The 26,002-nt window shown below is 43.6% G+C and overlaps 1 protein-coding gene across 1 annotated transcript; it reads right to left on the bottom strand.

Moving 5' to 3' along the window:
- Nucleotides 1-684: 684 nt before the first annotated feature.
- On the bottom strand, nt 685-26,002 carry FEM1C (fem-1 homolog C). Its single transcript, XM_083151634.1, has 3 exons — nt 25,798-26,002; nt 23,872-24,562; nt 685-2,788 (listed from the first exon to the last, which is right to left on the bottom strand). The coding sequence occupies exons 2-3, from the start codon at nt 24,413-24,415 to the stop codon at nt 1,479-1,481; spliced, it is 1,854 nt and encodes a 617-aa protein (XP_083007760.1). The 5' UTR covers nt 24,416-24,562; nt 25,798-26,002; the 3' UTR covers nt 685-1,478.

Here is a 26,002-nt window from a genome sequence, read left to right as displayed (position 1 = left end):
TATTAAGGCATCATTTCAATGAAGGTATAATTATACTATTAGATAGCAAAATCAATTGTCAGAATGCATTTAATTTGTAGTATTTCCCTATGCCTCAACATCAATGATTTGTCACATTAACGCTGCTGCTTTGCCTCTACCTTAAAATCAGTGTCACTTTGTTAATGCAGATGTTACATATAGGTGGGAATGTATGCTGTGCGGTGTACTTCAGGAAACCCAATGGACAATGACCCTATGGACACACTTACGGCAAAACGGCTCTTAAGACAAAAAATAAAAACCCACAAACACCACATGAATTTAATTCTGGAACCTGGAGGAGTGGACACTCCTAGAGGGGAACTCAATTGTTTTTGGGAGCATATGATTAATGGATTAATTGGATGCTTTGCCAAAATTGCATTTAGGGCACCCAAAAGCCCAACTGTTGGAGGATTTATGCTATTCCCCTCAGGAGTGTGCAAGCAGCAATTATGGCTGCCCATGGTACTCAATCCAAACCATTGGCATAAACAATGGAATAGCTTGTCACTTTTGATGAAAGTTGTGGGTGCCCAAAAACCACCCCTCAAGATTTAGAAGCAAAAGGGCACACTTTTTCGGATAGCGTCCCTTTAAAAAAGGTACAATATCATATAAAAACAAATGAAGGAATAAGAGGCATTCTGCACAAACGTGTAGTTATTTTAAAGGGTTCATTTTAATTCAAGGGAATCGCAGAGCCAGAGTACTCCAAATCCATAAGATATCATACATAATATAAGGTTAAACGAAGGTAATATTAAACAATAATCCTGATTTGCCTGCAGAATCCAGCAAAACCCCTACAAAATAGCCATGCTGCTTTGTGCAGAATAGAAACTCAGTTTCAACAAAGAATTGTGTTTTAATTGGGCTTGCAAAATGCTGCATAGATGTATGCTAACACACAACAGTCATGTCTAAGCCAGTGCATAGAGGAGATAAAGCACTTATGGTAATTGCAAACATTAAACATGTTCATAAAGCTTTTAGAACTTAGCAAATGGTCCATAGAAATTGAAACCCATCCACACATTGAGAGTGAAAGGTCTGGAGATTACAAGAGTGTAAAAATACCTTATACTGATCAGGAAAAAAAAAAAAGCCACAAAATTGGCAATAGCAGGAAATCACCAAAAAAAGGCATAAGAAAGAAAATACAATTGCCACTCTCCCCACCCCAACACCAACAGGCAGAAAACAAACCAAATGGAAACAGAATTTGGCAGAATTTACAGGGTTTACCAGAGATGATGATGATGTACAAAACCAAATTTCATAGCAGTTTTATATTTAAATATGGGTAACCAATTCTTTCAACGTGGAGGAGCCCATTTTGGAGACTATTAGATTGTTACGTGACTGGGTTGATGCAGAATTGCCGTCTCCTATTAACAATGTTTTAATAAAGAAACCAACAGTCCTTCGGTTGTACTAGAGGTCCCAGCAAACCATCATCTATGTAGCAACACGAAGCTTTCCAGCTTTTCAGGAATTTCCTTTTTGTACTGTAGATTGTGTTTGACAATTATACGCGCAGCAAGACACTGCAGTGTGGTGTGATTAATTGGCTGGATCAAGTTCTTGGCCATTTCCTTCTCATCCAGCAAATCACAGGCAGTTTGGTTGTGCGAATTAGTAGAGTCAAAGTGTGCCCCGGATTTTATGAGCAGATTCATGATATCCGGGTGATTGTTGAGTGCGGCGATGTGTAGCGGGCTGTTTTGATCAGAGTCTCTGACATTGACATCCGCGCCACATTCCAACAAGATTGCGGTCACCTGAAGAGAGGGGAATTTGCAAACGGGGTAACGGCCAACACATGTGGTGTTTTTGTCTACAGCCAGGTGCAGGGGGCTAAAGTTGTTCTTTCCTTTGGGATGCAGCTTAAGGAACCTATAGATATTCTGTTTTTTTAAGTGCTCTTGGTCTGCGCTGCAGGGAACCTTCTCCAGCAAACAGATCAAGTGCAAAATAATTGAGAGGGCCTTGTTTAGCTGGATTTGGTCAGGGGGTAATAACGCTTGTTTGACCGCTCGGTCTATTTCCAATACGCTTTTACACAGCACACCCATTAGATCATCAAATGTAACTGTAGTGCCTAGCAAACCCTTAGCTCGATCCTGAAGCATGAAGGAAAAAAGCTCAGCAAAAGACAACAAGCTACTGGCCGTCATTGGACTTAAAGGGTCCAAGTTGCTCTGCTGCATGTCCAGGGCATATTTCCACAAATTGATGCACCGTTTGAAGTTCCCAGAGTCTGCATAGACTGCACCTCGGTACCTGATGTAATAGGATGTATCTGGGTGCGATGGACCCAAGATTCGTTCTCGAATTAAAAGCGCTTGCATTCTCATCTCATCAGGGTCAGCAATTAGGTTGTCCAGTTCTTCTGCAGTATTCACCTCCTTGGCATAATCATAAGCCATGATTAATGCCTGCGGCACAGGCTTGTTGATAATATTAGTCCTATCACTGTACCTCATGTCCATAGCTCTCTTCCAATACTTTAAGGCACCAAGAAGGTCCCGCTTTTTGTCCACAAATGTAGCTCCAAGGAGTTCTAAAGCATTGATGCGCTCTGTTTTGCTGGTCTGTGGGTGCTGAGTCAGGAAATCCACAATATTTGTGTGGCCGGTCACACTGGCAGATAGGAGTGGCGTCATACCATAGCCGTCCTTCTCCATCCGTGCTCCGTATTTCAGAAGCATTTTCATGATTTCCAAGCTTCCCGATTCAGCACAGTCATGTAAGGCTGTATTTCCTGCAAAGAGAAGACGCACTTGTGTTATGCTATAGGTCACAATACTCACAGATGCAAATAATTTATGACCGATTAAACAGTAAGGGATACAAGCAATTGAAGTAAATGTACTAACTGCTAAACAGTCCTACATGCATATTCTCCAAGACACATCACCGAATATGCTTACACAACACAATAGTGTAGTAATGTTTCTTGCAAACTATGTCAAACTAGCCAGTTTGGTTGACAGTTACCAGATTAGCCACCAAAAACAGTATGGGAGACAGAGGTTATTTGTCAGGGTCTAACAAAAATCAACATCACACAATCTCCTAGTGCTGGGGAGATCCAGATTGGGCCAACTCATTTATTGTAGAGGAAAACAAAAACACCACCCCAGGCCATGCCAATCTAGCCTAAAAGGCATGTAAGAGCCCCCACAATATCAATCTCCTAAAACCACAAGTTCTCAAACTCTGTCCACAGGCCCCAACACAGGTCATCTGTGTATTTATATTTTTATTGCCAAGGGAGGAAAAGCGAGATATATATACAGTTTAAAAAAAATAATTGTAATAAGTATAAATTTTGGAAGATTCCTTGCCACAGCACACAAATAAATGCTGCAAAAATATATAGAAATGAGCATAAGGCACGTTATACACATACAGTTAATAGTAGCAGCTATATCTGATGGCACGTGCAAGCAATGGCTTGTACTTTGTGGCTATAACACCAATCTCCAAATCAAACCGGCATTATCATGGACTTTGTAAAGAAAACTCCAACACAGGATGATGGTGCTAACGTTTCGCCGTGTAACCCGCTTTATCAAAGCAAAACAGTGCAAACTTTGATAAAGCGGGTTACACTGCGAAACATTAGCATCATTCCTGTGTTGGACTTTTCTTTACAAAGTCCGAGGGAGTGCCGGTTTGAGAAAAAAAATGACATTACATTCATTCATACATCTCCGCGCTGGTGTGAGCCGCCATCCCCACGTCCCCCACATCTGCCCCTGCCTGTAGATGCTGGGCACATGAGTGCACCACATGTTCTGGCAGAATACCCCAACGTATGTTTCGCAGCGCTTGGCCAGGGAAGGTGCTGCAAAACGTACGTATGCATAATACTGACTTTCACAATGGTAATACTTCCACAGTTGCTGCCCATCCCCTGATACTGCTCAGCTTTCTGGCAACAAGAATTCCCAAATCTTTTTCCAACTCGTATCCCCAACCACTATCCTTATGGTTAAATTTAAATAGCAAATTTAGTACTGCAGCAAACCTAAACTTATGTACACTCCTATACCAACATATATGTGCTAAATCTAGTTTGTGATTTATATGTTAAAATGAATGGGATTGTGAGCAACAGGTGTGACCAATTGTACCAATACCACAAGGTATATAAACCCTGGTGCAACACTCAAGATCACCTTTGATAAAGCGGCATTTGGGCAGCGAAACACACCAGGCCAGACCTTTTAATTAAACCACATCTAACTTTGCAATTCATGTGGATTACCGGTTATTCTTCTGGACCCTGTATGCACAGGCAGTTTCATTTACACAGATTGCCTATTCATCTGGACCACAGCATCATAGTCAGGATTCCCTGATACCAAGCACCTTCAGGACACCGACATTTGTTCAGCGAGTCAGGTCGTAGGTAATTATTTCCTGGGTCACAATATAGACTGTCTATGGGGAACTATACATATCCTATACATCCAAGCCCAGTCCAGTTAACTTTCAACCAGCACTTTACCCTGATACTGTTAGCCAACAGTGGTTGTTTTTCATTAGTTCAAATTGTGTTTATAGTAAAACCATTCACCTTTTATGACCTCACCTTCTTGTATATATAATATGCTTTGAGAGCAGCAATTTACTTGGTTTATGTTCTTTAATTGTACGCCTCACAGCTTACATATCTGCATCCTTGCAATTTCCAGTTAATGAAAAGCGCAGTAAAATAGGACAAATTGCAATTGGTGCATTTCCCACCAGGGCTCTGTGTTTAACTATTTAAATGGGCCATCAGCACTTTGGATTGAATTGGTAATTGTAATTCCATCACTTCTATTTAGTCCTACGTGTTGCCTTTAATACCTAATAATTTTGTTGCCATATGGTATCTAATTGCAGCAGTATTTAATTGAAAGGCAAGTTCTGTTTAGCCTTTAAAATTCATCTTAGAATGACCATAAACTTAAAGATTTATTGTCCAAACTATTGGAACAAAAATATGGAAACATATAGGCATATATTACAAATTAAAAAAAGAATTGGGATATAGATATAACGGCACAGATGAAATACTTGAAGTTTATACGTTCAGGATCTTCTTGTACGGAATAAAGTTGTTTCTCAATAGGTATTGATCACCAGGCTGTGATGTTCGGCAATTGCCAAATAAAAAAGACAAATGAACAATAATTACAAATTGTGTGTGTCTTTTGGTATGACATTCAATAAGTGACGTTTTTAAGAGTGGATTGGTCCCTTGAGGCGTACCAAAACTCACGTTGGTTAGAGTGATATCCCTTCTATAAAAGGTGTCTTTGGCACGATCCTAGGGGACTCCACTTCTTGTTATAGGTGAGTGTCTTCTTACATATGAGCCCCTCACCTTCCTATAAAAAGTCAAAATATCATTGCACTATTTTATTGGACACAAGTAATTTTTGTCTTTTTTTGAGCACGTGTGAAAATACTGAGCCACTTCATATGTAAGAAGACACTCACCTATAACAAGAAGAAGTGGAGTCCCCTAGGATCATGCCAAAGAAACCTTTATAGGAGGGATATCACTAACCAACGTGAGTTTTGGTACGCCTCAAGGGACCAATCCACTCTTGATCTTAAAAACGTCACTTATTGAATGTCATACCAAAAGACACACACACACACACACAGAATTTGTAATTATTGTTCATTTGTCTTTTTTTTGGGGGCAATTGCCGAACATCACGGCCTGGTGATCAATACCTATTGAGAAACAACTTTATTCCGTACAAGAAGATCCTGAAGGTATAAACTTCAAGTATGTCATCTGCGCCATTTTATCTATATCCCAATTCTTTTTTTGGTTCTGTTTTGACGTAAAGGTGTAACTTCAGGGATAGTGATTTTTAGGCAGCACTGTCATGACTGAACCAGACTAACCCCCATTGTCCCAATTATCTGCTTCACAATACACCCCTCCCCCCAAAAAATAAAAAAAGTCCTTCTAACGCCAAGTTAGTTTTATTTATTTATTTTTTAAATGAAGACCCCCATGGGTTTCAGGAGGAAGTAAATGCAAATTCAGCATGTGTGACACTTGTAGTGAATAGGGCGTGGCATGCAGAAATAAGCATTTACCATTTACAATTAAATAACTAATCAACTATAACATCAGAAACAAAGAACCTGCAACAGAGGCAAGGGAAGAGAAAACTATTTGGGGGACAAGGAAGTTATACCCCTTTTCCACTAGCAAATTCTACCCGGGTTTTTGCTCGAGGACGCGCACCGACACGGGTTTTTTGTCAGTGTGAACGTGTCCTTTACACAAAACACGGGTAGAGAGACCAGGGAATTCTACCCTGGTATCTACCAGGGTAAAACACGGCAATGACACGGGTCTGTGCGCAGTGTAAATGCACATTACCCGTGTTTTAGATCCGGGTAACACGCTGAGGCCGGTAATTGGTTCTTCAGGGGCACCAGAAGATGATGTCATCTGCTGGAGACGCGCCGGAAGACGCTGGGAGACGCTGACCACGAGGAGGCTTCCCAGCAGCAGCTCCTCCGGCGCTGGCCACAAGCAGCCATCGCAGCACATTGCCTACGCTGGGCACAAGCAGCCATCGCAGCACATTGGCCACGCTGGGCACAAGCAGCTGGACTGGACTGGAAAAAAGCTATGTCTTGTGGGCATTCTTGGGATTTTTCAAAGTTTACCCGGGTTTAGTGTAAAAGGCTCCGACACGGGTATAACACGGGTCTGTGCGCAGTGTGAACAGTGTTTTTACCCGTGTCTTACACGGGTATGATCCGTGTTCAAAAACCCGTGTTTAACACGGGTTGCAGATGGAAAAGGGGTATTAGTAAAACGGTTTGTATTTACAGTTTGTGCCACATAAATGCTGCAGATACTCCACTTCCTTGATAGGTCTTAAGGCAAATAAAACTATAATGCAAGGCTCGACAAACCCTGGACACCAGGTCGCCAAGGTGACCAGATTCTGCTTCCTGGCTCCGCATGCACTACCGTGTACAGGAGGGGGGAATGGTGCGGGCGGCACCAATACGGTGGAGGTGGAGGAGCAGTTCATCGGGTGCCCACTGGAGTGATGCCTGGTGATCCCTGTGCCCCTGGGTTATCCTCACAAAGCGGCCACTGTCCCGCCTGGAGAGGGTCATATTTGGAGGTATGCAGCGTGTTTGTACCAAGGTCTATCTAAGCTCTGTATATGGGTGTTCTGGGGGACTCAATGGTGCAGTGCTATGTGTGTATCAGTGTTCTGGGGGGCTCAGTGGTGCAGTGCTGTGTGTGTGTGTCAGTGTGCTGGGGGGGGTGTCAGTGGTGCAGTGCTATGTGTGTATCAGTGCAAATTTTTAGCACGCACGGTCACGATTTTTAGTTTGTCTGGCTCTTACACTTTCATCCCAGCTCCTAGATTTTAAAAATATTTGTTGAGCCCTGCTGTAATGGAACTATAAAGGGTTAATCCTTTTTTTTTTTTTTTTTTTTTAATATACAATTGTTAGAGATATTTTACATTTTCAAGACATCTTCCTTAACCTCCAGCCTCATCTTTCACACTTGTTGCTAAATATAGACAAAGTAGAAGCATCCTAATTAACTGATCAGAGGTAAAAAGATGCGGTTATTTAATCATCTACTTATTTCAAACTAAAACAAGATGAATCATGGTGATGTCAGAGCTGCAATGAACATATCCTCAAACAATCATCATGTTCTCATCACTAAAAAAGCTGCAAAATGGGCGTGCGAGAAAAAGGACCAATCAGAAGTTGCAATTACTATTGCTGCTATTCCATTCTTTGCCAGCTCCCATACATCCCCCTTCATAGTACCACAGTAAGAGTGGAGAAACCAACAAGAGAGATCAGAGAGTCCCTTTTACAGAGCAGCAAGTCTGTGGTTTGGGCACCTTAGCCACAACACGTTTCATTGTGCGCGTTTTAGATGACGGAGCACCCAATTGCAGCAAACATGTAAATGCTCAGATTGGCAAACACTATTTTGGGCCCCAGTTAAAACATATGAATCACCCAAGAGAGGTTTGCTCAGCTATGCTAGAATACCAACCAACAATTCAGGCAAATATACAAAAAACACATACATACATACATACATACATACACACACACATTTATTTTTTAATTTAATACAAAAGTAGGGATGCAGCAAGTTATCCAGTCACATGCCTAGGTCTCCAAGAGTGTAGCTTGGAATTCTCCTGACTGTGTTGCACAGATGGAGCTGAACTAGATGTGCTGCACATACTTTTTGTACTAGCTACACATTGCATTGGATCGCATTGCATGCACAAGGCATGCGATCTGTACTTTTTAAGTCCCAAACGAATCCGTTAAACAGACCATGTATGGGGCAGCTTTTGGATGATTGGCTGTTGGTTCAGAATACTGAATCCAGACAGAGGCCAGATAAGAATGCATATACTATCCCCACTCCCAGCAGCTTAAAGACCCATACACACATTGAGTGATATGCTAAGTGATTTAGGCTAGGCGATTTTCCGGCGTCTAGGTCACCAATACACACAACGATCTGTGCTAAAATTTTGTATGCACTTGCTAGGTGATCCAACTAGATTTTGCATGCATGTGCTAAAGATCTGAGCCAGCAAGGGTGACACGCAGGATTAAGCATCGCCAAGGGGTGTTGCCTAAGAAATCTAGACAGATCACTTAGAAAATAGGCAAATATTGCCCCGTGTGTATGCCCCTTAACTGTAACACATGCCCCTCCCCCTTTATCTGGCCTAAAGGTGCGTACACATGTACAGATTTTCTGTCTGATCTATCTGGTGGGAACAAAAACCTGGAAATGTATGGGAGCGACTGACAATCAATAAATTGTTCCCAAACACTTGAAAACAGACAGTGATCAGTCAGACATAATGTTTAAATCATTCTGATATAACAAATTTATCAAAGCATTTTTTTTTTCCGTTTTCCTGCATTTGGGTGGAAATTTTTGATTGTCCGATGCTCCCATACATTTCCAGGTTTTTGTTCCCACCAGATAAATCAGACAGAAAATCTGTACGTGTGTACGTACCTTAACACTAACCCACCCCCACATATTTGCTTGATATCCTGGTAGTTGTGGTTCAGACGTTGGCATCCTCATTGATGCCGTGATTTCAATACCAATCTCATGTTGGTAGTCGGGATGCCAGCTTCTGTATACTGAAAGCTGGCATTCCGACCACCAGGACACTGAAGGCATACCTCGCAACAAAAAACTTTTTGGAACAGATTTGTTTACAGCAATTATCCTTCCTACATCTGCTAGCAAAGAATGATCAACTCTGAGAAAGCTAAGGGCACTATATAGGTCTACACAACTTACATAACTCAGACTTTGACCGGTCTGTAGTTGCCAAGAATACATTTTACAGACTGTACAAGCTTTCAGTGTTCTCTGTACGCAGGCACACCCAGAGTAGGAATGAACCTGTACCTAAGCCACAACCGAATGTACAGTACCCTGTTTACTGAAGTTTGCCAAATATTTCTCACAGTCCTTAACCCCTGCCATTTGGAAGAAGTTCCAATAAATGGGCATCTAACTGCCAAATGTTGTCAGCTGTTAAGGAACAGATCGAAATCTATACTGTTGCTTAAAACCATCTTTAATACATAAAAACACACTCAAGATCATTTATTTCATATTAACGTCTCAAAAAAACGTCACTTCTGAGGCATTTGCATGACAAAACCAAAAATGACAGAAGTGAACAGGCCTAGAAAAGACATCACTGGGATTTAAGGGCAATTCTCACATAGAAAGGAAGGAATGTTTAGTGACTCAATAGTTTCTATGGGTGTGAGGTGTGCGGCATGTGTTAGTCATACCAGCACTTCTCGGAATCCATTGTAAACAAACATGGAAACAAGAGTTAGATGCTCATTAATTAGAATGAGCCTTTGCTGTGCTGTCGCATTACACCAATGACAAAACTGCCATGGGAAAAGTCTTGCTGTGATGGCATTCATTGTAGAAAGAAAGTGTGTCTATGGTTCCATGACTTCTCACCAATAATGGATATTGGCAGTGTGAATAGACTAAAATGACTGAAAACTGATTCAATTATCAAACATAGGTTTTCAATACTTTTCATATTTATACTCTTAGGAGCAAATTCAACTGTTTTGTTTGAGTCCGTACACGCAAAGTGACTAAACCGGTCTAAAGTCCTGTTGTGGGCACTCAAACTCCTGTTTGAGCATCCAAACCACAGTGTTTTCACACATTTCAGCTCACACCTCAGGAGGCTGTGAAATGTGTCTCCCCGGCTGCATGCGTGCCCGAACAGAGCAACAATTGAATTGTTCTGTTTTGACGAAAAACAATTAACTCCGCCCCTTTGGGTCAATTCAATGGTTAATCCATGCCCAATCACCCATGTAAAAGTAAGGGATATCAGGGACACTATTCAATCAAGGTTTTATTATTGCGCTGGTCACTCCCTGCAGTACCGGGTTTAAGGGAGTCGCATCCAATTTCCCTTGAGCCGCCTGGGACACTTCCGGTCGGCATGATCTGCACTCTCTGCTGCCGGGTGGGGGTCTGACCTGGTGATCTTACATGCAGCACATATAATATCCAGGTCCAAGCAGATGCACATGCGACTGCTCATTGGATGAGACCTCAGGCACACTAATCAGGTGAAATCAGGCCCAAATCACAATGTTTGAGGACCTTTAGCCATGTAAAATTGCTAAATTTGACAAAAATGCTGAGCGCAATGCACATTTCTGCCAGCCCAGCAGCAGTTTATGCCTGAACAGAGCATCAACCGAATTTCTCCATCGGACACCCGGCACAGACAGCCACTGGCACAAACAATTGAATTCCACCCATATAGGGGAATTCAGATACCGCAAAAAACTTTCACATGTGAAAAAGAGGTAGCGACAGACTTTTACGTCTGTGGCTACTCAACTGCACTCCATTTTTCAACAGATTTAAGGGCAATTCTCACATAGAAAGGAACTGCTGTTAAACACACAGACATGTTTCACCGCTTTACAGAGGCAAAACAGGAAGCAATACAACCAGGCTGTATTACCAGCTCATGTCCTGTATACACTATGGTCACAGAGTACGGTATGGTCACTGTGGTATGAAATGTTAACAAATTATAGTCCAACAACGATTTTAGACTGAACCTAACACTAATTATAGTTTAACACTAACTGCATGTGTTGACGTTCTAAAAACGTCTACATATCATGTAACCTGTAGACGGAACAGGTTGACATTATAAATGCAATACGTGGTCATCAACTAAGAAATGTTCAAGCGATGTAGGAGTTGCTATAATGGTGTTATACCTGAGCGTTTGTACTTGCTAGGTAACACACGTTCTGTACTTCTGCTGCAAAGTAGTGGCATCTACTTCACTAAGAACCCAAGTAGACCATGACTGGATGTACGGTGGAGGTTACACCTAAAAGAACAGACTTATTTATGGAGGGAGGAAATTATGAAAATGAAATCCAAAAACTCTAAAAATAGTACCTTCAGTAGATTAAGCAGCAGCTACAGGCTGTGTCTAGGAATTACCACAATCAATTAGCAGTAATCAGATTATTAAAACTTTTAAAAAGGTGGCAATGCAATTGTTTTGTTTGTCCATGCTGGGCATCTATACGAATAGGCACCCACCAGAGCAATACAAATATCTTTCTATTCGGGCAGGTCATTAATATTGATGCACCTGGGTCAGCCATGCACAGCAGCTAAAGTTGGCTACAGAAGTGGTAAGGCAGTTTAGGTGCCCAAACAACAGACTTTGCACACATTTCTTCTCGTACCACAGGGGAGGCAAATGAAATGTTTCACCCAGAAGTTGTCAATAGATTAAGGACTACTTGTCCAAAGGCTGATGACCGATTCGTCCCCGGGGATACAGAAGAAGGACCTACAAGACGCTGAGGAGTTTGGTGGAGGATTGTGGAGCCAGCAGCACCCTCCTCCACACTACCCACTGTTTACCTGGGACTGGATGCCAACTGGTTTGAGTTGGAGGAGTCCACCAATGGTGGTGATATGCTTGTTTTATGTGGGCACACAAAGCAGAAGTTTAGCATGGCTATACACACGCACATGGCAGGTGGTGTTTACTCTGTTTTGTTCCCCATAGCAGTGGTGCCAATTTAATGGTTGCTCCATTTGCGTGACCATTAGCTGCATGAAAGATTTCTTATTGCCTTCTGAAGCAAAAATAAGTAATTTGCATTAAGTACACAGAATTAATGGGGTTTTTTTTCACCAAGACTGCCAGTAGATGTGCCCAATAGAGCAATTCAATTGTTGCTCGGTTTGGATGCTGACAGCCATCAGTTGACAATTCTTCTCGCAGCCAACCATGCTGACAAAGAAATATGTTAAGAGTGACCCAATTGGCACCTTTCACATCCAGCACGTTGGTCGGCTTTAGCACTTTTGTGTCGCTAAATCTGATCTGCCTGGGCGTGATAAGCATAAAAAAAAAAAAAAGGTACTTGTGTATTTTGGCGGCGCCCGATTTCAGCATCGTTCGATGAACGCATCGCATGCCATGTACCCGATGGCATGCGATGCGACGCGATTTTGACCCCCTATACGGTGAAAAATCGTATAAGAACCCTAATGGGTGCTTACAATGTTAAATGCACCCCCACGCCGCCCCCCCACTATAAACGTGAACCCAAAGCGTGGCGAGCGCAGCGAGCCCGCGAGGGGCGGCGGTACGCGTCCTACGACCTTTTCATACCCCCACTATCCACGTCGGCGTGGAGTTGAGAATAGATTAGTGTGGCGAGCGGACGCGGATACCTTCACAGGTAAACGCGTCCCTTCGCGGGCTTCACAGGTATCCGCGTCCGCTTGTCACGCTTCGGGCTCGGTGGCTCGCTGCGCTCGCCACACTAATCTATTCTCAACTCCACGCCGACGTGGATAGTGGGGGTATGAAAAGGTCGTAGGACGCGTACCGCTGCGCTCGCCACGCTTCGGGTTCACGTTTATAGTGGGGGGGTGCATTTAACATTGTTAGCACCCATTAGGGTGCTTATACAATGTTTAATCGCATCGTATGGCATTGTATGCCATGTACAATGGCATACAATTTGAAAATTGTATGCCATCGTACACTAACCAACGAAATTGCATCGCATCGCATGCGTAATGGTATGCGATGGGCGCCGCCAAAATACACAAGTACCAAAAAAAAAAAAAATTGAACTGCACCTCCTCTGATATCCCATCCCATAGCCCCCCCCACAGACTCTGACAACAGGCAGACCTCCTTTACAGAAATATTGATGGCATTGACTGGACCCAGAGCAGTAACATCTGAGCTTTGTGAACTATATCCGATCTAGTTAAAAGTTCTAAAGATGTGAACAAGGCTCAGCTGCTGGGTAAAATATGACACTTAAAAAAGAGTTGCATTGGACACTGTTCAGAATCAACTTTATTGGCCATGTATACTTGCGCATACTAGGAATTTGACTTTGATTGCTGTGCAACAGCCAGTTAGGTACAGTTAAACAGTGACAGATATGCGAACACAGGTATAGGCTAGAAGTACCCTGGGGGATATAGATGCAGGAGCACATACCTGCAAAGCAGCACAACGCCTAGCCAGCCATCAGCGGCACCACTGGCCATTGCAGCAGCCAGGCAGGTACCAGTATAAGCAGAGACAGTACAGTTATCACACAGGCAATATAAACCTGCCGAGCTGCACAGCGCCTAGGCAGCCATCAGCGGCCCCACTGGTCATTGCAGCAGCCAGGTAGGTAACAGTATGAGCAGAGACAACACAGTTACAGCAGAGACAGTACAGTTATCACACAGGAGATGTGGGGTTACATATGGCTGAGTGCACAGTTCCTAGGCAGCCATTTGCGGCGCCATCTTGATGGGCTCAACAGGCCATCATCCTGCAGGGGGAGCCAGCGTGGGTGGGGGGGAAGAGTCAGTTAGTGAGGCCGGGGGAGAGTTGGTGTGGGGTGGGTGTGGCTGCTGCAGAGTTCGACCGGAGCTGGTGCGGCCTGCTTGGGGGGGTCGTCCTACCGGCCTCTGGGTGTAGTGCCGTGGCCCCATGGCCATGGCCGTTCTGCCTTAATTTGCCATATTGGAAAATTAAAATGCTGCTATGAAAGGTCCCTTTAAAAGACATTTAGATCTTATATATCTTAATCAGGGACTGTTTGTTTGTTAGTTAAAGACAGTTGCCTGTAAAGATTGCTATTTTCTTCTTCTATTTAAAGCTATGTATTGCCCAATATGTTTGGAAGAAGCTGCGTATGATCACACCCATTTCTGCTGAAGTACATACTTGTATAGAGCAGAGATTTACAGTGTCACAGACAGAAGCTGGATAACTTTTGAAGGGAGTCCAGCAAGGATCAGCGCTTTCTGATATGGAATCCTGTTACCTGACAAGGATATCTCCCTTGTGAGGTAACGCAACCCTTAAAAATAACTTCTGCAGAGGCTTCCACGCAATCCTGCTGATTATATTTGTGGAATAAGGAGATGGCATCTCAAATGTATAAATCACTGTCTACTTTACTGCGCATCCCATAAATCCTTTTATGGACTATATATATAGGACTATACAAGCACCATTTAAAGACTATAGCATAAAGATAATCCTATTAGGAGGGAACTATACGAAGAGGCATACAGTGGTGCAATTCTACTGTCTCTGTACTAAGAACCCAATAGCCTCATTTCTTCTCACAGCCTTTATCACCAATTTTCAACTGGAACTGGAGTGTAAACGAGCTTAACAAATGGAAGAAAACGTTAAAATAACTACTGCATAAGTAGATCTTTTGTATGCACTATTTGCAGGACAGCTCAGACATTGTAATGGTTAGCATTAAGGCCCCCATACACTAGGGCGACTTGTCCTTAGGACAAGTCGCCCCCGACTTCCCCCTGAGCTTCCCCGGCTGCTCCCCGGGGGAGCTTGATTAGATTGGCACTTGATGTGCCATTTTTTACATGTGATAAATCGTCTCGATTTATCACATGTAAAAAACCCGGGGAGCAGGGGGGGGGGAGGGGGGGGGCTAAGAGGTGGGAGCAGGGGGGCTGGGGACGCTGCGGGGGACAGCGTCTGTGTGGCGAGAAGGTAGAGGGAGCAGGGGGGGCTGGAGACGCTGCGGGGGACACGTCTGTGTCCCCCGCTGCTGGGGACGCTGCGGGGGACAGCGTCTGTGCGGCGAGAAGGTAGAGGGAGCAGGGGGGGCTGGAGACGCTGCGGGGGACACAGGCTGCATAGAGCCGGGCAGGGGGAGCCGGCCGGGAGCTGTCAGTAATGAATAAAAAAAAAAGCCCATACAATGAATGGGCGGCCTGTGATTGGCTGAGCGCTCTCTCAGCCAGTCAGCAATTGGCTGAGAGAGCGCTCAGCAGCCAATCACAGGCTGCCCATTCATTGTATGGGCTTTTTTTTTTTTATTCATTACTGACAGCTCCCGGCCGGCTCCCCCTGCCCGGCTCTATGCAGCCTGTGTCCCCCGCAGCGTCTCCAGCCCCCCCTGCTCCCTCTACCTTCTCGCCGCACAGACGCTGTCCCCCGCAGCGTCCCCAGCAGCGGGGGACACAGACGTGTCCCCCGCAGCGTCCCCAGCCCCCCCTGCTCCCTCCACCGCCGCGCCGCCCCACTAGGTCCCAAGTCGGGTGGTCGGACGTGCAGCAGGTCCGACCACCCGACGCAGATCCGATGCGCATCTGAGGATCTGAGGGGACATCAAAACTAGCCGATTTTGGTCCGATTTCGGCCAGATCCGACTGATCTGGCTGAAATCTGACCAAAATCGGCTAGTGTATGGGGGCCTTTACTGTCTCACAGCACTGAGGGACATGGGTTTGATTCCCACAATGGCCCTAACGGAGCGGAGTTTGTATATTCTCCCCGTACTTGTGTGGGTTTACTCCGGGTGCTCCGGTTTTCCTCCCACAATCCAAAAATATACTAGTAGGCTAATTGGCTCCCAAGAATGTTAACCCTAGAATCAATGGTTGTGCGCGTGGATAGAATATAGATTGTAAGCGCCACAGAGTGATGTGAATGTTCAAATATTCTCTGTAAAGTGTTGCGGAATATGTGTGTGCTATATAAAATAACTGGTCGTAATAATAATAATAAATATAAATCATATGTTCAGTGAAAAGAAATATGTGGCTTTAGTTAAGTTGAATAGGTCAGCAACAGTTTTGCATAACACTTGTGACAGCACGGCTGTACGCCATGACTACAGCTGCAGAAAAGAGTCTGCTTGGGTGACTAAGATATACTGGCAAGTTTACACATGCGTTTTCTCCTCCCCCACCATATGACTAATGTATATAGTCTACGGAATAACTATTGGGAGATGGCAAAAAAAATTAAAAACGTTATCCTCTATAAGGCCCTAGATTTTGATATTAATATGCCACTTAAACACAGAAAGCTTGCTAGGATAGTCTTTCAACTAGAATGCATTGCTAGAGTAATTGTTGCATTGTAAAACCAGGGAAACAGGTTTGAATATGCAGACACTGAATCTATCTGGACTTAAAAGGGGTTAAAGAGAAGGCTGGCCTAAGCTAAACATAAGATAGTAGGAGAAAGTCTATTTCATTAAGGATACAGTGTAAATAGCAGAATTCTGCCCCGAGAAGGAGTCTGACAGAGCACAATGGCAAATTATTACTAGATTAGCACGATGTAGTTAATGAATATCCATGTAAAAGTGCTCACATCATAAAGACAACAGTTGTAGAAAATCCTATACAAGATTAGTTTATTATTGAAGACTTGTTCAGAAGGGCAGCGATTCAATTACAGGTGTACAGTAGTAGAACACGATGTGCCATTCCAGAGCAGCACATATCCATTGACATTTCAAGTTTTCTCCCACACACCATTGAGGTGCACAGGAAGTGTTGTAATGTTGGAGGAACCATCATAACTGCCTGATATTGGTGCAACTGCAGCACAGTGCATGAATTTGTACTGACCCCCATTGTGTCATTTATACCCCTTTCACACCAGACAAAATTCCCAGGTTGGTCCCTGGAACAACCCTGGACTAGTGCTGGTGTGATAGGTTCCAGGGCAAAAACCCAGGGACTGATGCCTCGGGATTTCAACCCTGCTAGCTACCAGGGTTGGTCCAGGGACCTTCCAGGGTTACTGGCTGGTATGAAAGGTGCAGGGACATGCCTCCTTCCAGTGTTGCCTCTGCTGATTGGCTATGCAGAGCAACTTGCTGTTGTTGTGGATTTCCAGAGATGCTTAGAGGCATCACACAGTGTGCAGGAGGACACTGTGCAAGCTATGTCGCACAACAGACCCCAGCAGTGCTATTTAACCCCTGAAAGCCTGCAATGTCTGCAAAGGAGAAAAAAGGGGGGGTCAGTTAACAAAGTAACTGCAGGGGTGCCTGTATGAGTGGCCTCAGCCAGTGGCTGTCAAAAAAAGGGGGTGTCAATCCCTATAGAAAATTTGCAAAGAAAGGATGGTAGACTGCGCTCATTGATGACAATAATAAAAAATAGAATTTTAATTATATAGGAAGCATGCTACAATAAACACGTAAAATACAATGTACACAGTGTAAAAAGGGGGGGGGGGAGGGGAAGAGGAATTGAAGGTTGCTGCATCCACTGAAATATGATGTCACCTTATTTAGAGTCCACAGTCCAATGGATAACCGATGAATGAAAAACCGATGAATGAATCTGAGCCTGGCCACAGCGGTACTCAAATGTAACTTTCTCCAGATTGTAGTAGGGGGTAGCGACCCTCCCAACTTGGAATGAGAGATGTTGTTTGGATGTCCGCTGTAAGACTACGCTATCTAATACCCACCCAGAGTCTTACAGCGGACATCCAAACAACATCTCTCATTCCAAGTTGGGAGGGTCGCTACCCCCTACTACAATCTGGAGAAAGTTACATTTGAGTACCGCTGTGGCCAGGCTCAGATTCATTCATCGGTTATCAATTGGACTGTGGACTCTAAATAAGGTGACATCATATTTCAGTGGATGCAGCAACCTTCAATCCCTCTTCCCCTCCTCCCCCCCCCCTTTTTACACTGTGTACATTGTATTTTACGTGTTTATTGTAGCATGCTTACTATATAATTAAAATTCTATTTAATTTTTATTATTCCTCACTCTGTAATCAATGAGCGCAGTCTACCATCCTTTCTTTGCAAAATGTCTGCAAAGGCCCTCCCTCTGTCCCTCTCTATAATGCCCTCATCTTTGTGGGCCTAAAAAAAGTAAATTTCTAATGACATTCTCATGCAGAAATGAAGGGTCATCCCATGTTCAGTATGAAAGGTTTCAACCTGGGAGGTCTCTGCTTCAAAAGCATTGGAAGCATCATAAATGGAGCCCAACCCGGGAATGTCCTTGCATGTCCCTGGAATTTAATTCCCAGGTAGGTCTCTGCATTTCTGGTGTGAAAAGGGTACTAGTAAAGTAAGAAGAAGTAAGAAGAATCAAGAAGTACGGTATCTCATTAGAAATATTCTCAGGGGAAGATTCAACTGTTTTCCCCTGCGGATAACACTAGAGATCGCAATTGGTGCTTTTTGGAGTCTTTTAGCTTCTGTAGAAACATTAATTATCATTGCATCCTGAGATGGGGAGGAGTCTGTGGTTTAACTGTGTTAACAAGGGTTAAAGGTGGACTATCACAATATTTCCTTCTTCCTATCAAAAGCATCCTTTATATCAGGCATGGCCAAACTATGAACCTCCAGTTGTTGTGAAACTACAAGTCCTAGCATGCCTTGCCAGTTTTGCCATTAGGGAAAGCTAAAGCTATGGCAAGGCATGCTGGGATGTGTAGTTTCACAACAACTGAAGGGCCATAGATTGGCCATGCCGGCTTTATATCATCATTCTGCTTCCTCATGAAAATGCTTTATCCACTTCTCTCAGAAAGCAGCTCGGAACCTATGTAATTATTTTGAAATTCATGCACCAACAAGCTCTTCAAACAGGTCTTGCGGGAACAAGTCATTTACACTGCATAAAATATATTTTTTTACATATGTATTTAACAAGCATGATGTATAAACAGATACAGGAAGTAAAAAAAAAACAAAAAAAACACCATGCTGCAGTACTGCTGACAAGTCAGTTTAGAGTTGTTCCAAGTCAGTGGATCACATTTGGCTGTTGGACAGTCTGCAACAGAAATTTGGCAGTGACCTGTGAGTAACTTCTGAAATGTTCCATAAGTGCTGCCTGACACATATTCCCTCTAGATCAGGGTTGGACAAGGTAGCTAAAGTGCCTCAGAAAACATTGGTGGCACCTACACTTTGTTTCATTTAGGGGTCAATTTAATGAGGAGTTATTTAATATGACATGTTCCGATGCAGGGTATGGGCAATGTACAGGAAAATTATATTTATGGTAGGCATACTGTATGTTGCCTTGTGAGGCTGCAAGATAATACATAATGGCGGCCTAGGGTGCCATTGCCGATGTACACCAACACTAATACTCCTTTCAGACATACGCGAAAATCTTGTTTTTTTTCACATGAACGGGCATCAACCCGAGACTAGCATAGGTCTGAAAGTGTCTACCCAGGATTTTCAAAAACCTGCAATCGACCTGGGTCTCTAAAATCCCGGGATTGAACCCAGGAGTGAAATCCCAGGTAGTAGGTCTGAAAGGGGTATACCTAAACGGACCTTCTGATGTGCATTTGGTCCACCTTAACTTTCTAACACTGTAACAGGCAGCTACAGTACAGCAAATAAGTATATACTCACATATTGTAAAATACGAGTTTGGAACACGGTGAAATTAAGCTATAGTTAAGGGTGCCAGAGGATCAAGGTGGTTCAGAAAAGGACATTGGATTGCAGTAAAGCTGTTCACATGTTTTACTACTAGCAATGGTTTGCCAGTGAAGAAAGTTATAAAGTGAGCAATACTTAAATCATAATGTATTGCAGATTTGTTCTTGCACTGCCTTGAGGGAGGTGCTCAGTCCATAAAGATCCCTGCTGCCAATCTGAGACCCAGGGGCTCGGTACATACAGCCATTTCTACTATGCCTGCCTGATCATTAAGAACCAGAAAACCATTTCAATCCGCCAAAAGGCGCTGTCGATTTGTCAGCAGTGTGACAGAGTCACTGGACTAGCCGTGTCAACAATTTATACTTCAGAGATTCACACCACTATTAATTCTTTTTACTTATTGCACTTTATGAAATAGGCTCCAACATCCCAATACCATCCTGGTTCTGCAGAGCTACAGATAATTGCAGCAAATGCACAAACTGATCTTCCAGCTTGGCCACATAAGTGAATGGCGGGATATTCATGACATGGCAGCGACAGTTGGGCAGCCTGTTTTAGCAGGGTGCTGCTAAAGGTGCCCCCTCAAAAAAAAAAAAAAAACATGGGCCGGGGCACAGCGCCCTCCTAAAACAGACCAGCTTCAACACTACAGCCATAATAATTAATGGGTGCCTGACATCTCAACTCCCAGTTAGGGCGCCCAAACCAATTCTGTTCACAACCTGAGGAGGCTGCAAGAACAAAACACACAACAGAAGGTACTTCCCAAGATTGCAAATCTGTATCAAGTAGTTGCAATTACCCCAACAAACCAGGTTTTAAATATCTATGGCTCAGCACAATGTTTAATTAAATTGACTGATGCACTAATTAAGTCACCTGTGGTCAAGCATGGATATACTTAAAACGTGGATGTTAGGATGCCCTGAGTATCGGAGTTTGTGAAACTGCTGTATAGTAGTACTAAATATATATCAATCTTGGCACATATAAAAGCAGTGATCCCGCTAGGTTTAGCCAGGTCCTACCCATTTTAGAAATGAAGAAATGCTCCCTGCCTGCCTGTAATCCTAGGGATATGTGGTCTATGTTGGATAGGCATTATGAGATTATCGGCCCAATCTTTCTGGTTGGAGAAAAAAATAAATAAAAATAAATCGGTACTTGTGACTTATCTGGGCGCCCGATGTTGAAATTGTATGCCAGTACCCTAAGCATGCGATTTGACGCGATTTCCCTTGAAATTCCCTTGAAGAGAAAATCGCGTTGCATTGTATGCTATTGTATTGCATGCGATGCAATTTTAATATGTAAATGCACCCAGATGCCTGTTTCATATGTGAAATGGCCCCCCAGACCCCATTTTTAATTGTATACCCACCCTGATGGCTTAATGACCTCCATTGTTAAAGCCACCCCACTATCAACGCCAACCCGAAGCGTGGCGACCTTTTCATACCCCCACTATCCACGTCGGCGTGGAGTCTATTTTATATAGTGTGGCGAGCGCAGCGAGCCACCAAGCCCGAAGCGTGGCGAGCGTAGCGAGCCCCGCGAGGGGACGTGGATACCTTCACAGCTATACGCGTCCCCTCGCGGGCTTCACCGGTATCCGCGTGCGCTCGCCACACTATATAAAATCAACTCCACGCCGACGTGGATAGTGGGGGCATGAAAAGGTCGGACGCGTACCGTCGCCCCTCGCGGGCTCGCCACGCTTCGGGTTGGCGTTGATAGTGGGGTGGCGTTAACAATGGGGGGCATTTAGCCATCAGGGTGGGAAAACAATTAAAAATGGGGTCTGGGGGGCCATTTCACATATGAAACAGGCATCTGGGTGCCTTCACATATTAAAATCGCGTCGCATCGCATGCAATCTGATTCATTTGACGCGATTTTTAGGTGCGATGAAGAAAATCGGGCACCCAGATAAGTCACAAGTACCAAAAAAACTGGTAATCTATGGGAACAAATTAAAATTATTTACTTCCAAAATAGAAAATGGGCAAAAATTGTTTGTTCAGATTCATTGGGCAATGGTGCCCACACACATTGTATAGCAATTTGAGTTAAGGTGCCCATACACGGTACAATTGCCGGGTGCGATGAGATGCGCGCTTGAGTGCACATCCCATCACACAGCTCAAAAATTATTGTATTAAGATGCCCAAACACGGTACAATTGTTATATGCAATTTGGACTAGATTGCATCTCATTGCATTGCAGTCCAAATTGCATACAATAATTGTAACGTGTATGGGCCCCTTAATACAATGTGTGCTATGCAATTTAAATTTTATACACTGTGCTGTTTGAAATACATAACCAGATGTTTTGAACTAAAGCACGACGACATTTTAACTAAAAAGTTTGAATCCCAGTGTGCGCTCCTGAAAAGGGTGTCATTCAGGCCTGTTCACTGGGCTGCATATACTCACAACAGGTCAGCGTCCCCCTACTCCCCCCCGTGCTAGCATGCAAGGGGATGTGTACAATAACACATACCCTCCCATGCGGACAAAGGGGAGAAAAATAAATTTGATTGTCGTCGACCATCGAATGATTTCGGTCCCCTTTGGAAAAAAGTCTAAACAGACTTATTTCCACCAATGATCATTGAGTATGGGACGGACGCTGATGTCATATGATGTCAGCCACCCTCCCCGATTAGGCATCAACTGCCCTGTGTTCCCAGGGCAATGTCCATCGATTTCATTGGGACGCCGATAAAATGCTAGTTTCCCTGCAGCCCTCCTACCGTCCTCCCCTGTGAATGTCTCGTCAAGTGCGATACAGGGGTCCCACCCACGATTGTAAACAGGGCTGAATTTCGACCTGTATGAACGGGTCTGAATTGGTCCAAAAGTACCCTCCACAGCTTCTACGCCCTCTAAAGAGGGCTCTCTGAGTTCCATGCTGAACGCCGGCTGGTTCTAGAGCAGTGGAGGTTTGTAAAGCTGCTTAGTCTGAAGGGGCAGGTGAGGTGCCTAAATGGGCAATGACGGGGACTGTGGGGTGGTAGGGTAGCATGCGGTGAAAGCTAAAGAACACTGGAGGGGATAATGGGAAGGATTTAAATATTGTATAAAATGCTATGGCACACGTCTCCAAGTCCTAATTTACCACAGCATTCCCATCGCATCCCAAATTATGCCCTTTGCGCCATCATAACAAAACAAAAAAAATCCTAGAATGAACACAATAAAAGGAACCTTATCCTTTAAAATGAAAAGTCTCAACTCAGCACAGTATCATTTCCACCATCCTTACCAGCCCAGTAATTACGGAAGCTTAACAATGGGGGATTGTGCCTACAACAGAATACACCGAGGAATGCATTACATGTAGAACTGTGGACTTCAATGCGACTCAAAACACAAGAAGCAATGTGCACACAGAGGCATAATGAACGCATTTCCACACATATAAATCTCTAGCTAGTATACCAACTTGCACGGATGCTTTCTCTATAAATGCTTCAAGCTCCTGCTGGCTCCTGTCACTAGCTGAGGCATCAGGTCCAAGGCTAGGTCTAGATTACCAAGTTCCTGCTACTGATCAGGTAAAACTTGAAACCAACACCTATACTCAGCTGCTCCATACATAGTATTTTTAACAACATGTCTAAAAGTGCAGCATATATTATTACTGCTAGCGTCACTCAAACTGTAACCCGTACCCACACTGCATACCAACAGGAGATCACTCTCCAGAAATGCAGAAAGCATGTTGGATATTATTTGCATGTATGCAGAACAATGCACTTTTAATATTTCCAGAAATATAATGCAGATGGTTGTACCGGACTACAGTTTACGCTCATTCCTAAGACATTCATGTGAAGAGAACTCATTTATGCAGTTCTGGGTACAAAAATGTGGCTATGTCACTGCAAAATCGTGTTGGGTTTTAATTATGCAAAGAGAACACAAAATATGATTTTCCTATAGTGCTCCATTGGAAATACACATCACACACCAAGCTTATATATACACATTTACCTTTCACACTTTTCCTATTAACATCAGCCCCTTTCTCAAGCAGGAACTGGGCTATCTCTTTGTGACCTTTATAGCAGGAGATCATCAAACAAGTGTGCCCATGACGGTTGGCAACTTCCAAGTCAGCTTTGTGCTCTACTAGATACTTCACAATCTCCAGGTGCCCATCAAAGCAGGCTGCTCGCAAAGGAGTGGAGTTGGTGAGGGTTGTGTTGTTAACGGAAGCTCCGTGATCCAGTAATGACTGGACCACTCTAAGGTGACCGGCAGCAGATGCAGCCCAGAGCGGTGGTGCCCCTTCTATAGTCTCGCCATCAAAATTCACAGATCCGCCAATCTCCACAGAGGCACTACACTGATCTAACAGGTAATCCACCATGTCCAGGTGGCCATATCGGGCGGCCATTAAAAGTGGCGTTGCCCCATTGGTTTTCTCTGACATAAGGAAAACCACTTCATCTTTGGCCTTGTTTTCCAGCAATTTGGAAAGAAGACGCAGCTTGCCATCACGAGCAGCATTGAACACTGCCGTCTTCAGATCCATGGCTGCTTTACAAGCTTGTGGGTGTTCGAGAGCAAATCTGTTTCAACGCAAGAAAGAAATTTCCAGGAAAGGCACAAGAAAGAAATGCGTGAGATCCTGTCCGTTGTCTCACGAGAAGCATAAAAAAGGGCTCACAGATTCATAAAGCTGAACAGAGAGAGAAAAAAAATAGGGGTTAGCATGTTTATCTGAACACCAATATATCTTAAGATTTCAGCATCTCAACTAATAATGTGATGAGTTATGCATTATTTCACAGCAGAACTGCAGACTTCATGCAAGGATTGATAACAGTCATGAACAGCAAACTCCAACAGCAAGTATTTAATATAATATTGTACTTCTACATAGATGTGGTCAGCTGCTGTATTAGGTTTTCATATCTATATTTTACTACACAAAATCTTGCATCAAATTGTATTGAGAATAGTCAACACAGTAACGGACCAATCATTGGGTAGATCTTTAGTCTTGGACCCAGTTCCTGTTTTGCAGACCTCATTAGTTATAGATTACACTTTCAACTATGCACAACTCTGTTTTTGTTTGTTTGCATGTCTATACCACAGCTAGCAATAGTTTTGTTTAAGTTATGTAATGTTATTGGCTTACAAGTCATATTTTAATGGTAAACTATAATATACCAGCATCAAAAACATGAAGTGTGCAAGATTAAGAATGTTATTGTATTGTTTTAGTTATGTAAGTCATGCAGCAGTACTGGAATGCCATATCTATCCCAAATGCATTAACATATAATATGCATATATATTTAATGGACTAGGCAATATCATTCATATTCTGAGTGTTATACACCACGACATGAGTCACACACTTACAGTACCTTTACAAAACACAAATGAGAAAGCATTTAAGGGAACAATGCCATAAAAACAGAATAAGGGCTATTATCAACTAACTAGTGGCTGCTTGCCTAGGTTTCGCTACTAAGGGGTTAGAGACAAATAACAAATATATGGCAGCAAAAATTCAGGGAAACTTTAATGATGATATATAAGTAACTGCTTAGATACTAAAACACACACACACACACACACACACAGTAGATAACAGGAACCAACACACACACACGACAATGATCCAGGACACACACACACACACACACACACACACACACACACACACACACACACACACACACACACACACAGCAATGCTACAAATGCAGGAAGCTAGGATCGCGTATACAACGTATAGAACGATTACGAAGGGGGATGTTCAGTACGAATTAGCCAGTATAAGCTTAGATCAGATGATAAATATATGTCAGAGCGTAATATGTGTATAGGAGTACACTACTATACATCGCCTCCACCCTAATATACATATGAAACGCAGGAGCTGGGACAGGAGATCATTACCACGGCCATGGTTGCTGCTCCTGGCCCCAGGTCTCCCCCCCGGACGGTGGCTGCCGTGTGAAAGCCTCCGCAGCGCAGCTGCCGGTGTGACGGTGCAGGCGGGGCTCTCCTCCGTCTGATAGGATTCGAAGCGTATCAAACTTGCTAGCTGCCGTTAGACTCCAGTAGGACCAGCCGCAGCCAATAAGAACTGAGAGGCGGGGAG

This window comes from Crinia signifera, chromosome 1 (genome assembly GCF_055691185.1).
Source record: "Crinia signifera chromosome 1, ASM5569118v1, whole genome shotgun sequence".
In the NCBI taxonomy this organism is placed as follows: Eukaryota; Metazoa; Chordata; class Amphibia; order Anura; family Myobatrachidae; genus Crinia; species Crinia signifera.
Note: the sequence above shows the minus strand (reverse complement) of the source record. Positions and strands in the feature narration are given on the sequence as shown.

Coding starts and splice junctions, on each gene's coding strand:
- FEM1C (XM_083151634.1), bottom strand. CDS start 24,415: ATGGATCTGAAGACGGCAGTGTTCAATGCTGCTCGTGATGGCAAGCTG. Junction 2,789..23,871: donor TAATAGGAAAAGTGTGAAAG/GTAAATGTGTAT, acceptor TTCTCTTTGCAG/GAAATACAGCCTTACATGAC.